We start from the raw sequence: 13497 nt of genomic DNA on the forward strand, positions 1-13497 counted from the left end.
TTTGTGAAGGTCCAGGGTGAGAAGATAAGAGTTTTCTGATCCTGGGATGAAATCCTATGACTACTCATGACCTCTTGCCCCTCAAATTAACCAACACTTTAATTTTTCCCTTCAAGCAGTACATGAGAGGCTAAGCCCATGACTATGTTTCCTCTGCTTCTGAGAGGAGTGGAATGGAACCATGCAGTGGTACATACCATTGACTAGAATAGGAGGGCAACCAGGTGGTATAGTGGAAGAAAGTATCAGGCATGGAGTCAGAAAGACCTGAGATCATACCTAGACTCAGACAGCTACTAACTATGTGACCTTGGGCAAGTCATTTATTCCTGTTTGCCTCAGTTTCCTCATCTATAAAATAAACTGGAGAAGGCAATAGCAAACAACTCTAGTATCTTTGCCAAGAAAACCCCCAAATGGGGTTATGAGGAGCCAGACATGACTGAAACAATTGAACAATAACACAAAAGAATCAGGAGTCTTCAGTTATAGGGTTAGATCTGCCACTAATGTTCTGTGTAAGTTTGGGCAAGTCACTTAACCAAGTGCTTTGTTTTCCCCATCTGTAATATGAAGGGACCATCTCGATGGTCATTAAAGTCTCTTTTAGCTCTAAAATACTATAACTATGGCTGTCATCTTCCTGTAAAATGGTACAGTCCCACCCCTCCACTTCCTGTCAGTCAGACCTAATCACAGAGATGAGTGTGTATGTGTATATACACATGCACACACACAAGCCCACACACTTCTTCCACAGCTATTGCTGAGCCCACATGAATCCCTCTTCCTCCTTTCTGAGATTTCTCCAGGAATTGTGGAATGAATTTCCTAGAGGACCATACCTCCTTGATTGTCCATCTCCTATCAAGCCCAAATTCACTCCCTGTCTTTTGCCAGAAGTTTAAAAGCTTAAACATCTGTGGGGTTCACTCCAAAAGAGGTAAAGGTGAAGAACTTTCCTTTGGTGCAGTCATGAATCAAGCCCTTCCTTTCCCTTCCCTTAGCCCTCCCAGTGCCAGCTCCTGACACAACCTCATCAGACATGCTGAAGAGTCAGTGTATTTTAAAAGGGCTTTTAGTGACTATGGTTCATAAATGCCAAAGCTAGTAGGGACCTTAGAATATAGAATGTTAGAGTTGTAAGGAACTTTAGAATGTAGACTCTAGAGCAGGGGATGAGGCACAGGATGTCAAAGCTGGAAGGGATCTTAGAACATGGAATGTGAAAGCTGGATGGGATCTTAGAATAAAAGATTATAGGTCTAGAGTTGGAAGAGATCCAATCCAGTTCTCTCATTCTACAGATGAGAAAACTGAGACCCAGAGAAGTTAATTGATATAGAATGTCTGAGCTGAAAGGGATCCTGGAACATACATTAGAGCTGAAAGGAACTTAATACGGAGCTTATTAGAGCTGGAAAGGACTTTGGAAACTGTTTAGTTCAATCATTTCTAATGACAACAGAAGCCTAGACTTACCTAAGGCCACTCAGCTTGTTAGTGACACAAAGGGAACAAGAGCCTGACTCCAGGGCTGTTGTCCATGATTGTGATCAATACTATTATCTAGAAAACACTGGATCTCTGAAATATGTTTGACAAGTCAGAGAATTCAAATTCTTGAAAGCCATCATCTATAATGGAGCAGTTGCCTTGAGCCCTCTGTTCTATCCAGGTCACCTCCTTCCCAGGGTCTTCCAGAGTCTCTGAGCAGGAGGGGTTGGAGGTTTCAGACAAAGGACCAGAAAACAAATGCTCCTGTTCTCATCTACAGGCCCCAACCTGCAGCAGGTAGTCTGAGATGAACTATCAGCATGTACCAGCCCAAACAGGAAACCTGAAATTTAGATGTGTATGGTAGGAACAGATTCCTTGCTAGAGCCAGATGGAAGGGGTGGGAAGGGGAAGAAGGCTTGCCATAGATCTCTTCTTGCCTAGGGCACTTTAAATGGAAACATCTCATAGCATATGTAGAAGGTATTTATAATGCTTTCAAACTATCCAGTTTTAAAGATGGGAGAAGAGAAATGATTTTTCATGCTAGTGGGAATGATTAATCTGGGACTTACAAGCAACTTGAGAGTTAAGTATCCTTGATCGATTGATTTCTCCCAGTGTTTGACTGATTGACCTTAGTCCTGGGTTCTCAGGACAGCAGTCAGCAGTGAATTAATTGCTGTTCTATTTACAGGAACATTGACAAACTTAGCAGTGACCCAAGAAGGGTGATAGGCATAAGGAGGGGTCTGGAAAACCTGTCAAATGAGGAAACGTGGAAGGAGAAGGGGAAGTAGGATTGCTATTTTCAGATATCTGAGCTGTTGAGTGGAAGAATGATTAAAGTTATTTATTCTGGGTAGCTTTAGAAGGCAGCACTAGGACCAGTGGGTGGAATTCATAAGGAGACAAATTTCAGGTTAACCTAAGGAAGAACTTTTTAACATCTAAAAGCTTTCCAGTCATGGAATCAGCTGCTTTATGAGGTAGTGATCCCCTGTCAATTGGGAGTGTTTTAGTAGAACGTGGAATGATCACTTGTCAAGGATGTTGTACAGAGGTAGATATATGCAGGAGCCAGCTCTAACCAGCTTGTGAGACAAAATTGTTCAATATTCAGTGCGATCAACACCTCAGAAATCTATATTTCATAGTTTGATCTATTGTTTTGTTGATTATCTAGCCTTAAGGGTTAATAATGCAGATTAAATTTTAAATTATTTGCATCTTTCTCTCCTCTGAAAAGCCTACTTTTTAAACATTCATGAGTATACCCCTATTTTGCTCTATAGCAGAATTGCATAGAACAGTCAGGGACTTGAGTCATTCCCAGATTGAGAATTTTCAATTGTGTCTAACACTTTATGACCCCATTTGGGGTTTTCTTGGTGTCGAAACTAGAGTGGTTTGCCATTTCCTTCTCCAGCTCACTTTACAGAAGAAGAAACTGAGGAAAACAGGGTTAAGTGACTTGCCAGGGTCACATAGCTAAGTGTCTGAGACCAGATTTGAACACACAAAGATGAATCTTCCTGACTACCTCAGGCCATTACGCTATTCACTGAGCCACCTAGCTGCACTTGGTGACAGTGGCTAATAATGATAATAATTGGCATTGCTATATAATGCTTTGAGGTTTGCAAAATGCTTTACATCCATTATCTCATTTGAGTCTCACAACACCCCTGGGTAGGAGGCTCCAAAATAAAGTTTCTATGATTATAGGGGACAAATCAATTAAATGATTTCCCTTTCAGGCTCTTGCTCCTGTGATTCTCTCCCTTTATGAACCCAGGGTCAGGGGGTAGGGCAGGTAAAAAAGTCTAGCCAACAGACAGTTGATCTTGGCCAATGCAAGATACCCAGTAGGCCACGAAAAGAAGTGAAGTTTTCTGGCACTGTTCATGGCCCAAAGCTTTTGATGGGACCAACCTAATGAGGTCACTACCTTCCACTGGGTTGGGGTAAGTTCCAGCATGGGACACTAACTTCATTGGAGCTAGTGAAACTGAGAGCTAAAAATACTAATAAGGTCTACTGCATTTTCAAGTCATCTTCTGGTAAGCACATTCTCTATGCCTGACTAAGGTGGGTTGGCAAATTGTCTGCTTAAAGGCAGAAGATTTTAGGGACCTTCTGGAATCCCCTGAGTTTTTCAGCCCATACTCCGAAAGCAAATTATGTTTCTCCATGTAGTCACTGTGTTTTAACAAGTTGGCAACAAAAGTGCTGAGCCATGAAAAGTGACTCTTCCCACTAGGAAAACAAAACAAAACAAAACAAAACACCCCAACTGGCCCATTTGCATATTGTATATATTGACACATGAAATACAGAATTATACAAGTTTGACTTGGAAAAGACCTATTAGGTCACACAGAGTCCGGCCCCTGGGGGCCAAAGCAGTGCTGGATGCTACTGGACACTAGCCAGTGCTTTGTCTAGTCTACCATTCTGAGTACAGCAGGGTGGGCAAGCACTGGCCTTCCCAAAGGCCAGGATGCAGTAGTGCCCTGGGAAGAGCCAGCCGTTGACAAGACTTGCAGAAAAGAGCTTCTCCAGCTGGCTCACCAAATGTCTGAGCTCTGATATTGGCTTGAGTATCCATCTATGGTGAGTGCTGCCAGGCCCACACATCAAAATGTGGATGATGGGGTGTTTCTTGAAGGGATGGGGTCTGGAATTTACAAGCACCAGCCAAAAAACTTGACAACAGTAACAGCAAAAGGTGAAGACCAGAAACCACCTCTTTTTTCCAGCTTGACTTTTCCTCTTTTACTATCAGACATCTGAAGACATCCCTATAGCAGGAGCTTAGCAATATTGATTCTGAAATGCTGAAACTCCACCGGGTTTGAGATGATAGGGGAAAGTCAAAATAACTCTGGGTATTCGGGGGCAAGGTGGGGAAAGTAGTATTTTTCAAGAACCCCTGCTTCCCTAAGTATGGCTGGGATAACCTGTGGATACTGGTCACCAAAATATAATGGGGAAATAAAATGGGGAGTCTAATAACATATTCAAGAGGGAATGGCTCCAACTTCTTTCCATTAAAAGGTTTTTTTTTTTTTCTATTCTCCTCCCCTCTCTTGAAAAGGTCAAGCTTTGACAGTGCTATTCACCAGATGGATATCAACATCTGGCAGGTGTTGGAGGACATCCAGACCAGCTCCACCAGTTTGAATTGAAAGTAGCCAATAACAAAACCAGAGACCACATCAGTGATGTGGTGCCGCCCAATCATAACCCTTGACAAGCCTACACAAAAGGCCCAGAGCACCAAAAGGATCCTTAAGGGGACAGCTAGCACAAGGTGGTTGAGGAAGAACTTGGATATCATGGCGGCTCGACTGGCATGGCCAGCTGGGAAGGCATAAATGTCCATGGTGAGGTAGTCCAGGAGGCCTGGGCTCATGTCATAAGGGCCTCGTCGTTTGATAAGCTTCTGCACTCCAGCCACAGTCATGATGTCCAAAAGAAGAGCTGGACAGAAAAAGAAATGGCATCATCAGAGATGTATATAGCTGTTATGGTTTAACTCACCTGGGCAAGACACCATGCTAATGAAGCCAGGCTAATGAGCTGGCTCCCCACATTGGACCAGTTAGCTCAACACTGTTCATTGGCCACAGACTTGACCTTCTAACTCTAGACATCTATGGAGAAGACAGAGATTCGAGTTCCTATTCTACCTTTAATAAACTATATAATCATAGGCAAGTTATTCTACTCCCTTAATCTTTTTGTGGGGAGGGAGGGAAGAGGACAAGAAGAGAACAAGCATTTATTAACACTTAGTATGTGCCAGGCACAGTGCTAAGTAAGCACTTTACAAATATTTATCTAATTTAATTCTCACAACAACTCTGGGAAGTATGTGCTAATATTATCCTCATTTGACAGTTGAGGAAATAGAGGCAAACAGAGGTTAACTGACTTGTCCAGAATCATATATCTAATAAGTGTCTGAGGTCAGATTTGAATTTAGGTCTTCTCTGACTTTCCTTCATACCTAGAATGCTCTTTCTCCTCATCTCTGCCTACTGGCTTTTCAGGCTTCCTTCTAGTCCAACATAAAATCCCATCTACAGGAAGACTCTCCAAAACTTTCTGAATTCTAGTTCTTTTCCTCTTTTAATTATTTCTTCTCTTTCTTGCCTATAGCTTGTTTGTACTTATTTGTTTGATTGTGAGTTTTCTGAGGGAAGAGACTATCTTTTGCCCCTTTTCATATCCCCAGGGTTTAGAAGAATATCTGGTACATAGTAGGTGCTTATTAAATGTTTATTGACTGACTCTAAACCCACTACTCTATCCACTGGACAACTTTACCTCTTCTCTAATGAGAGGATAATAACATCATAGACCTAGAGCTGAAAAGAATCTTAGAAGCCATCTAATCCATTCATCTCATTTTAGACAAGGACTTTTAGGGTCATGTACATAAAGATGGCAGATAAATCACTTTTCCTAATCTGTTTTAACCCTCATATCACAGATGAGGAAACTATAGCTCAAGGAGATTAAGTGATTTGCTCACAATTAAATTGGTGGCAAGTATATAAGATGGGATTTGAACCCAGACCCTCTGATTCCAAATCCAGCTCTTTTAACTGCCTTAATTTCCTACCATACAAATCTACAGGAGCCATAAAGTTAATTTTTTTTTCAGGTGCTGTTACAGGAGCACGCAATGTGAGCACTGTACGGCTCTCATGAAATTACATTTTAAAAAATGTGGCGTTTATGGCTCTCAGGGCCAAAAAGGCTGCCAACCCCTGACCTAACCCTTACCAGTTTTCTGCTTTGAAACCAGTACACAGGACTGATTCTAAGACAGAAGGGGAGGATTTTTTTTTTTTTTAATAAAGTAATCTCAATGAAGGGCAGACTGAAAGTCCCAACTTCTATCCCAGTGATTTTTAGAGAGGAATGCCAGGCCCTGCCCCATCACCTAGACCAAGTGCCTTACCACACTTGCCTCCCCCCAACTGAGTGTCACACCCCACCCTACCAGAGACCAAGTGTTGCACCCCACCCCTCCCTCATCCCAGACAAGGGAAGGAGGAAGCATACCCATTGGGCTACTGGATAGAGGGCAGGTGATGTGAAAAAAATGTCATAGGTATCAGGTGTGGTGGAGAGTGGGAAGGGGAGCAGCTCTGCCCAAGTCCCACTATCTTTCTAGGAACAAACTCTGGGGAGGGGGTTTGGGGGGAAAGGTGGTCAGCCCACAGAGAGCTCTCTGCATGCCATCTTTGGCACCTGTGCCATAGGTTCACCATCACTGTTTTATCTCAATTCTGCTCTTGGAATTTAGCTATGAAACTTATAGGATCATTTACTTCTTTTTCCCCCCCCTTAATTTCGGTGCATTGTTTCATAGGTGGAAGAGTGGTAAGGGTGGGCAATGGGGGTCAAGTGACTTGCCCAGGGTCACACAGCTGGGAAGTGGCTGAGGCCGGGTTTGAACCTAAGACCTCCGGTCTCTAGGCCTGACTCTCACTCCACTGAGCTACCCAGCTGCCCCTGGATCATTTACTTTTAAAGTGTGCATCTCCCAGCAGAGATGTCAAACTCATGGCTACTGCAAATGGTCTGCAAAATTTCTAAGTAGTCAGAATCTGATTAAAATGTAATAAGGATTGTTTAAGAAAATAAGACATAGATAATGACAAAAAATGAAAATAAAATAAATACGTATCCTCAATAGAGCATAAGCTTCTTGCGGGAAGGGGCTAATTTTTATCTCTGTATGCTAATTGAATTGAATGGAATTAAGTTGAGAGCACCATTCCCAGTTAAGGATGGCTCCTTATTTATAGGCTTGGGCAAATCCTTGCAATAATCACCCACAGGGGGCACAGAGTCAGGAATAGAGGGGAGGGGGATAGGTTGTGAGGGAGGAAGGGCACTAAGTGCATCTCCTGAAATCCCTTGGCTCAGGAACTTCCCACTTTTAGCTTGGCCTTTTTCAGTCTGAAGCAGCAGGCTGGGCCACCACACAAGCCAACCCGTCTGTGGGCTACAGCAGAGGCCAAAACGACGGCACTCTGGCTTTCCCAATCTGCCCCGAGAACTTTCCATCAACATTCCTTACTTGTTCAGTACGAAAGTCCCTGCCCGGAAATAATTTCTAATGGAGCCTTCCCCTCGCCTTCCTTAGTTTTCCCTGGCAAACCTAGGCTGTAGATCCAGTACCTGACCGTTGGCTCGTGTGGTCGGAAGCCCCTAGTCTTTCTTGCTCCCCTCTTGCTAATTAGTTACTTCCTTTCAGCACCTCCCCCTGGACAGGCAGGGTGTGGCCACCCAGGGAAAGAGGCCACACCGAAGACAAACTGCCCAAATGGGGAGTGTCTGTCAAGAGGTCTGAGTCTGGTGGATGAGGGTTGGAAGACAGTCAAGAATGCTTGCCAGGACTGAGGGAAGGAGAGGAGAATCCTCCCTGTAAGGAAGACCTTTAGTTATTCCCTCCTAGCCAGGGGCCAGGATGAGAATCCTCCCCCTCGCCTCTCTTCCCCCTCCCCCACCACAAAACGCCACCCAGGAGGCCCGGAGCTGGCCCGCCTGCGTCTTCACATGTCGAGGCAGGAATCACTGGGTTCTAAGCAAGGCAAGATTCCACGGGAGTAGCGTGCCTGGGAGTGGACTTAGGGCATGCAGGGAAATTTAGGAGCGGGGAAAGACTTCCGGCAAAAGGGGAGTGGGGTGGAGCGGGGCCAGGGATAGAATGAATTAAAACATCATATCTTGTGGGTAGTCTGGGGACAGGGTCTGCAAGACTGTTCCAGCTCCATGCCGGGACCTGTGGGAGGAGGTGCTGCTGGGAATCTGAACGATAGCGTGTCTTGTCTTCCAAATAACTAGTTTAGAGTCTCCCAAAACACTGCCAACCACTCCTCCCTCCCCCCACCCCAACTCTTGCCTCCTCCCTCTCGGCTTCTGCAGGAAGTTTTCCATAGAGGTAATGCTACCCTCGTGTAAGCCAGCATGCAGCATGACTGATTCTTGGCCTGTCTGCAATAGATGCAAATGGTGCTGTCACTCAAGGCTCATTGAGGCTAACTTGGATGCCTCTACCCTCCCCTAACCCACATATCCAGTTAGATTTAGGTGAGGAACAAAGGCTACCCTCTGGTGTCTGTGTGAGAGGCTAATGCCTTGTGATGGGAAAGCATAGTGGTGAGTGGACTGGGGGATGAGACCCTCTGGAAAGAGAATAATTATTAAGGGCTTTCTAGTTACTGTGGCAGTGTCTGTGCTAAATGCTTGCCAGATATTATCTCATCCAGTCCTCACAATAACTCTGGGAGGTGAGTGCTTTTATTATCCTCATTTTACAGTTGAAGAAACGGATGCAAACAAAAGTTAAATGACTTACTCAGAGTCACACAGCTGGCAAGTTTCTGAGATCACATTTGAACTCAGAGCTCCCTAACTTTAGGTCCAGAACTCTGTTCACTGTGCTATCAGATGCCTCAGGTTCCTCTTCTAGAAAATAAATTGTGATAATACATGTATAAACCAGACAATTGCTTGTCAACTCCAGGGGTCAGGAAGGGAGAAGGAGGGAGAAAACATGACTCAAATAAATGGAAAATTTATGTGGAAATTTGTTATTAAAATAAAGAAAATTATTTTAAAAAATAGAAAATAAGTTGGTTTAAATCCTCTCTAAAGTCTCTCTTATGTTTATAATTCTGTGCTTTAGGCTCAGCCATTAATCCATATTACTTTTGGCAAGTGAGGGAGCTTGGAGTTGAGGTGGGGGAAGGGGTGCTGTGATTACTCATTAGGACTTGATGGTTCTAAGAAGTCTCTAGAGTCTGTTCCTTGTTCTCCTGGCCCTGTCATTTGTGTTCTTGATTTCCCAGCTGTTCTCCCTGGGAAGAGAGCAAAGTCCCCTATAGAAGGGGATGGAGAGAGAAGAAAATAGGATACTCAGTCATCTTCTCTGCCCTCCAATCCCTGACCCTCTCTCCCCAATTTCCAGCTTGGTCATTTTGTCTCTGAGGGACTCAGGTTCCTGGAGCTCATGAGGGCCAATTCCTGATTCAATCCCCAGGGGCGGGGAAGCCTCAGGTACTCCCACTTCCATATCAACAGCCAATCCCCTTATCTGGGCGTCACTGCACATTACAATAAACTTTCATTTACCATTAAATAACTTTTTTTTTACTTATTTGGTCCTCAGTTCCTTTGGCTGTAAAGTGAGAGGTCTGGATTAGAGAACACCTAAAGTTCCTTCCAGCTCTGTATCATATAATTCTATGATTTGTAAAATGAAGGAAACTAGATTCACCAATAGACTTGGAATCTCAGAGCTGGAAGGGAACCCTGAGAATGTAAATTCCTTGAAGACAGAAACTGTCTTACTTTTATCTTTGTATCCTTAGAACCTAGGACAGGGCCTGGAATATAGGAGACACTTAATTGCTTGTTGATTTTAGTCTAATCTATTTCTACAAGGAATCTTCTCTAGGACATCTCAGACAATTCATCATCCCAACTCTGTTGGTATACCCACAGTGATAGAGAGAACACATTATCTATAGTTCCTTCTAAGTCTAAGATTTTTATGTTTTTCTTAGTTTTTTACAGGTATCTTTTTTTTTTAAAAAACCCTTACCTTCAGTCTTGGAGTCAATACTGTGTATTGGCTCCAAGGCAGAAGAGTGGTAAGGGTAGGCAATGGGGGTCAAGTGACTTGCCCAGGGTCACACAGCTGGGAAGTGTCTGAGGCCGGATTTGAACCTAGGACTTCCCGTCTCCAGGCCTGGCTCTCAATTTACAGGTAGCTTTTGTTTCTGCATCACCTTCATCACCAAATCTATCTCTCCCCTCTCCCCAAAAATCCATCCCTTATAAAAGAAAAAATGAGAAAGGGAACAACTCAGTTAAACCAATCAAGATATTAACAGTCTGGCAGTATATGAAATGTTTCATAATCATAGTATTTCCCCTCTACAATAAAGGGACAGAGATCTTTGTTCTTGACTTCTCTTGGGTCAAGCTTAGCCCCTATTTTATATCAACAGAGTGGCCAATTGTTTTAGCCACAGATTAGTTTATTGTGGTAGTCATCAATTATTCTGTTTCCATGGTTCTATTTACTTTGTGTCAGTTGTTCTTTTACTTTGTGTCAGTTCTTGAAAGTCTTTCCATGCTTCCCCGAATTCCTCATATTTGTAATTTCTTATGACACAATAATATTTTGTAATAGTAATGTATTATAATTTGTTAGGTCATTCATCAAACCATGGCTATATACTTTCTAACTCTTTGCTGTCATCTAAAGAACAAAATATTTTGGTGTCCATGAAGCCTTTCTTTTTATCATTGACCTCCTCCTCTCTGAGTCAAAGGGTACAGACATTTTAGTCACTTTTTCACCATAATTCTTTTCTTTTTAAACCAATCACATGTAATAATAAATTTCTACATAAGTTTTCTGGAAGTTATATGATCCAAATGGTCTCTCTCCCTTCTTGCCTCCCTTATCCCAGAATTGGCAAGCAATTTGATCTGGGTTATACATCACCATAATTCTAAATTGCTTTCTAGAATGGTTGACCAATTCAAAATTCCATCAACAGTGTATTAGTAGCTCCAAAATTTTAGTATTTGAATTTAAAAGTTCTGCAGCCATTTTTCTAGGGTCTGGCTACTTGAGAGTCACAAGGAAAACAATCAAAGAATGTCAGAATCCCAGAGAAATTTCTCTTTATCAGAGGCCTGCAAGGACCTTCCATGAACCATCAATACTAGTTATGTTATATTGCCCACCAAGAAACCAGTGAACTCAGTAGCAAGGGATAACACAGGAGCCGTAAGAAGCTTTTAAATTTCCGTAAAAAACAAATAACCCCACCCCTCCAATAACAACAGAAACTCCTTTTTAAATGACCCATATGAAGGGGAAGATAAATGGCTCAGTGGATTGAGAGCTCAGCTGAGAGATGGGATGTTCTGGGTTCAAATCTGGCCTCAGATACTGCCTAGATGTGTGACCCTGGATAAGTCCCTTAACTCTCATTGTCTAGACCTTACTGCTCTTCTGTCTTGTAACCAATACACAGTATTGATTCTAAGATGAAAGGTAACAGTTTTTGAAAATAAATAATTTTAAATGGCCCATATGTTAATAGATAGGAAATAGCTGAATAAACTGTTAACACATGACCTTTCTGTAACTTTTTACTGAATTGATCACCTCCTCTGCCAAAATCTGACCTCCTTCTGGAAACTTTCTCCTCCTCTCAATTCTATTATATTTCTGGATCTCCTCCTCCTCCTCCCTATCTATTGGTTCCCGTCTCAGTCTTTGATTAGGTATCACCCATGTCCTGCCCACTAAATGTCTCAAGTCTGTGTTCAGGCACCCTTTTCCACTCTTTTTCTATATTTTCCATCCATTACCTTTTCAACTATCAGCTCCACTCAAAAGACTCTCAAATCTCTATATCTAGCTCAAATCTCTCTCCTAACATCTCCAGCTGCCTGCTAGATATTTCCAGAAGGAAGTTCTAACAGTACCTCAAACTCACCACGTCCAAACCCCAGTTCTCCATCTTCCTTTCTAAACCTGACCCATCTCCAAACTTCTTGGTTTCTGTTAAGGGAAGCACCATGTTCACGGTCATCAAGCTTTATAACCTCAAAGTCTTCCTTGATTCTTTCTCCTCTATTATTGATAATCTTAAACATTGCCAAGTCCTGCTGATTCTACCTCTATAACACCGCAAGAATATATCTCCTCTCTTGAAAATTATTCCTCGCTCTGATCACTTTTCACCTGGACTATTATAATAGCCTTTTAATTCAGTCTTTCTTTTTAATCTCTCTTTCACATAGTTACCAAAACAATTCTGTTCATATTAGTCTCCTATTCCGAATCCTTCAGCGGTTCCTAAATATCTCTAGGATTGGAGTCTTTAATCTTTTTTTTCTAGTGAATCCCTTGGGCAATTTGATGAAGCCCTTGGAATCCTTCTTAGACTAATGTTTTACCCATGTTCATAACTGAAGGGAATGCTCATTTCTGTAAGAAATTAGTGAAAATAACCATGTGATTTTTTTTTTCCTCATCTAAGTTCAAGGACCCCTCTAAAATTGGACCGCCACACTCCATGAACTCCAGATTAAGACATTCTTTTTTTAGGATATTAATTCATTAACCTGGTATTTACAGTTCTCTACAGTCTGGTTCTAACACAATTTTCTAGCCTTATTTCACTGCTACTTCCTTTTCACACCCATTGTATCCAGCCAAAATTTACTATGAGTTTTTCTCCAAATGTCATTCCATTTCCTAACCTCCGTGCCTAGAATATACTCCCTCCTCCTTTCTGTCTTTCAGAATTTCCTTTCCTCAAGGCATAGCTTCTATCTTCTGTATTAAGCCTTCCTTGATTCTACTCCTTTTCTCTCCGTGTCTCCTTCCTCCCACCCTATCCCCAGTTCTTAGAATTCTCTCCTCAAATTACTATCTGTGTAGCTGTTGTACCTTCTCTTAATAGAATAAAACTCTTTGAATGCAAAGGCTGTTTTGATTTTGTAACCCTAGCACTTAACAGGACCTTGATAAATGGTTATTGAATTAGAACTGGAATTGTGCCATGAGGAAGGCTTATATAAAGTACTATGTAGCACAGACATCAAAATCAGAACAACAATATACATACTGATCCTGCTATATAAAAATTATAAGGAGCAGAATTAAAAAAATAAATAGAAGTAAATGATCAGAAGAATAAGCAAAAAAGGTATTATTATTTCTTCAAGTAATATAAATATACACACTTGGAGCTTATTTTTTATGTTTTTATGTTTTATGTTTTTTTAGTTTGTTTTTCTGAATGTCTCATTAAGTTATAATATATATACAAATTATATAGCTATAGATATTATTCATTGAAGCTGCGGTACTGGAGGGGGAGGGAAAGAAGTAATATATATTTTTAAGTACATATATATATATATGTATATATATATATA

At 41.8% G+C, this 13497-nt stretch overlaps 1 protein-coding gene across 1 annotated transcript in view; it reads right to left on the minus strand.

The window, feature by feature from the left end:
- Positions 1-3801: 3801 nt before the first annotated feature.
- The window catches only part of PLPP7 (phospholipid phosphatase 7 (inactive)), a 33257-nt gene continuing 23561 nt past the window's right edge, over positions 3802-13497 (minus strand). Inside the window, exon 2 of the mRNA XM_044661319.1 lies at positions 3802-4983. Coding sequence (XP_044517254.1) covers positions 4619-4983 — 365 coding nt within the window. The 3' untranslated portion in view covers positions 3802-4618. The remainder of the gene's footprint in view (positions 4984-13497) is intronic.

Source organism: Gracilinanus agilis, chromosome 2, assembly GCF_016433145.1.
Source record: "Gracilinanus agilis isolate LMUSP501 chromosome 2, AgileGrace, whole genome shotgun sequence".
Lineage (NCBI taxonomy): Eukaryota > Metazoa > Chordata > Mammalia > Didelphimorphia > Didelphidae > Gracilinanus > Gracilinanus agilis.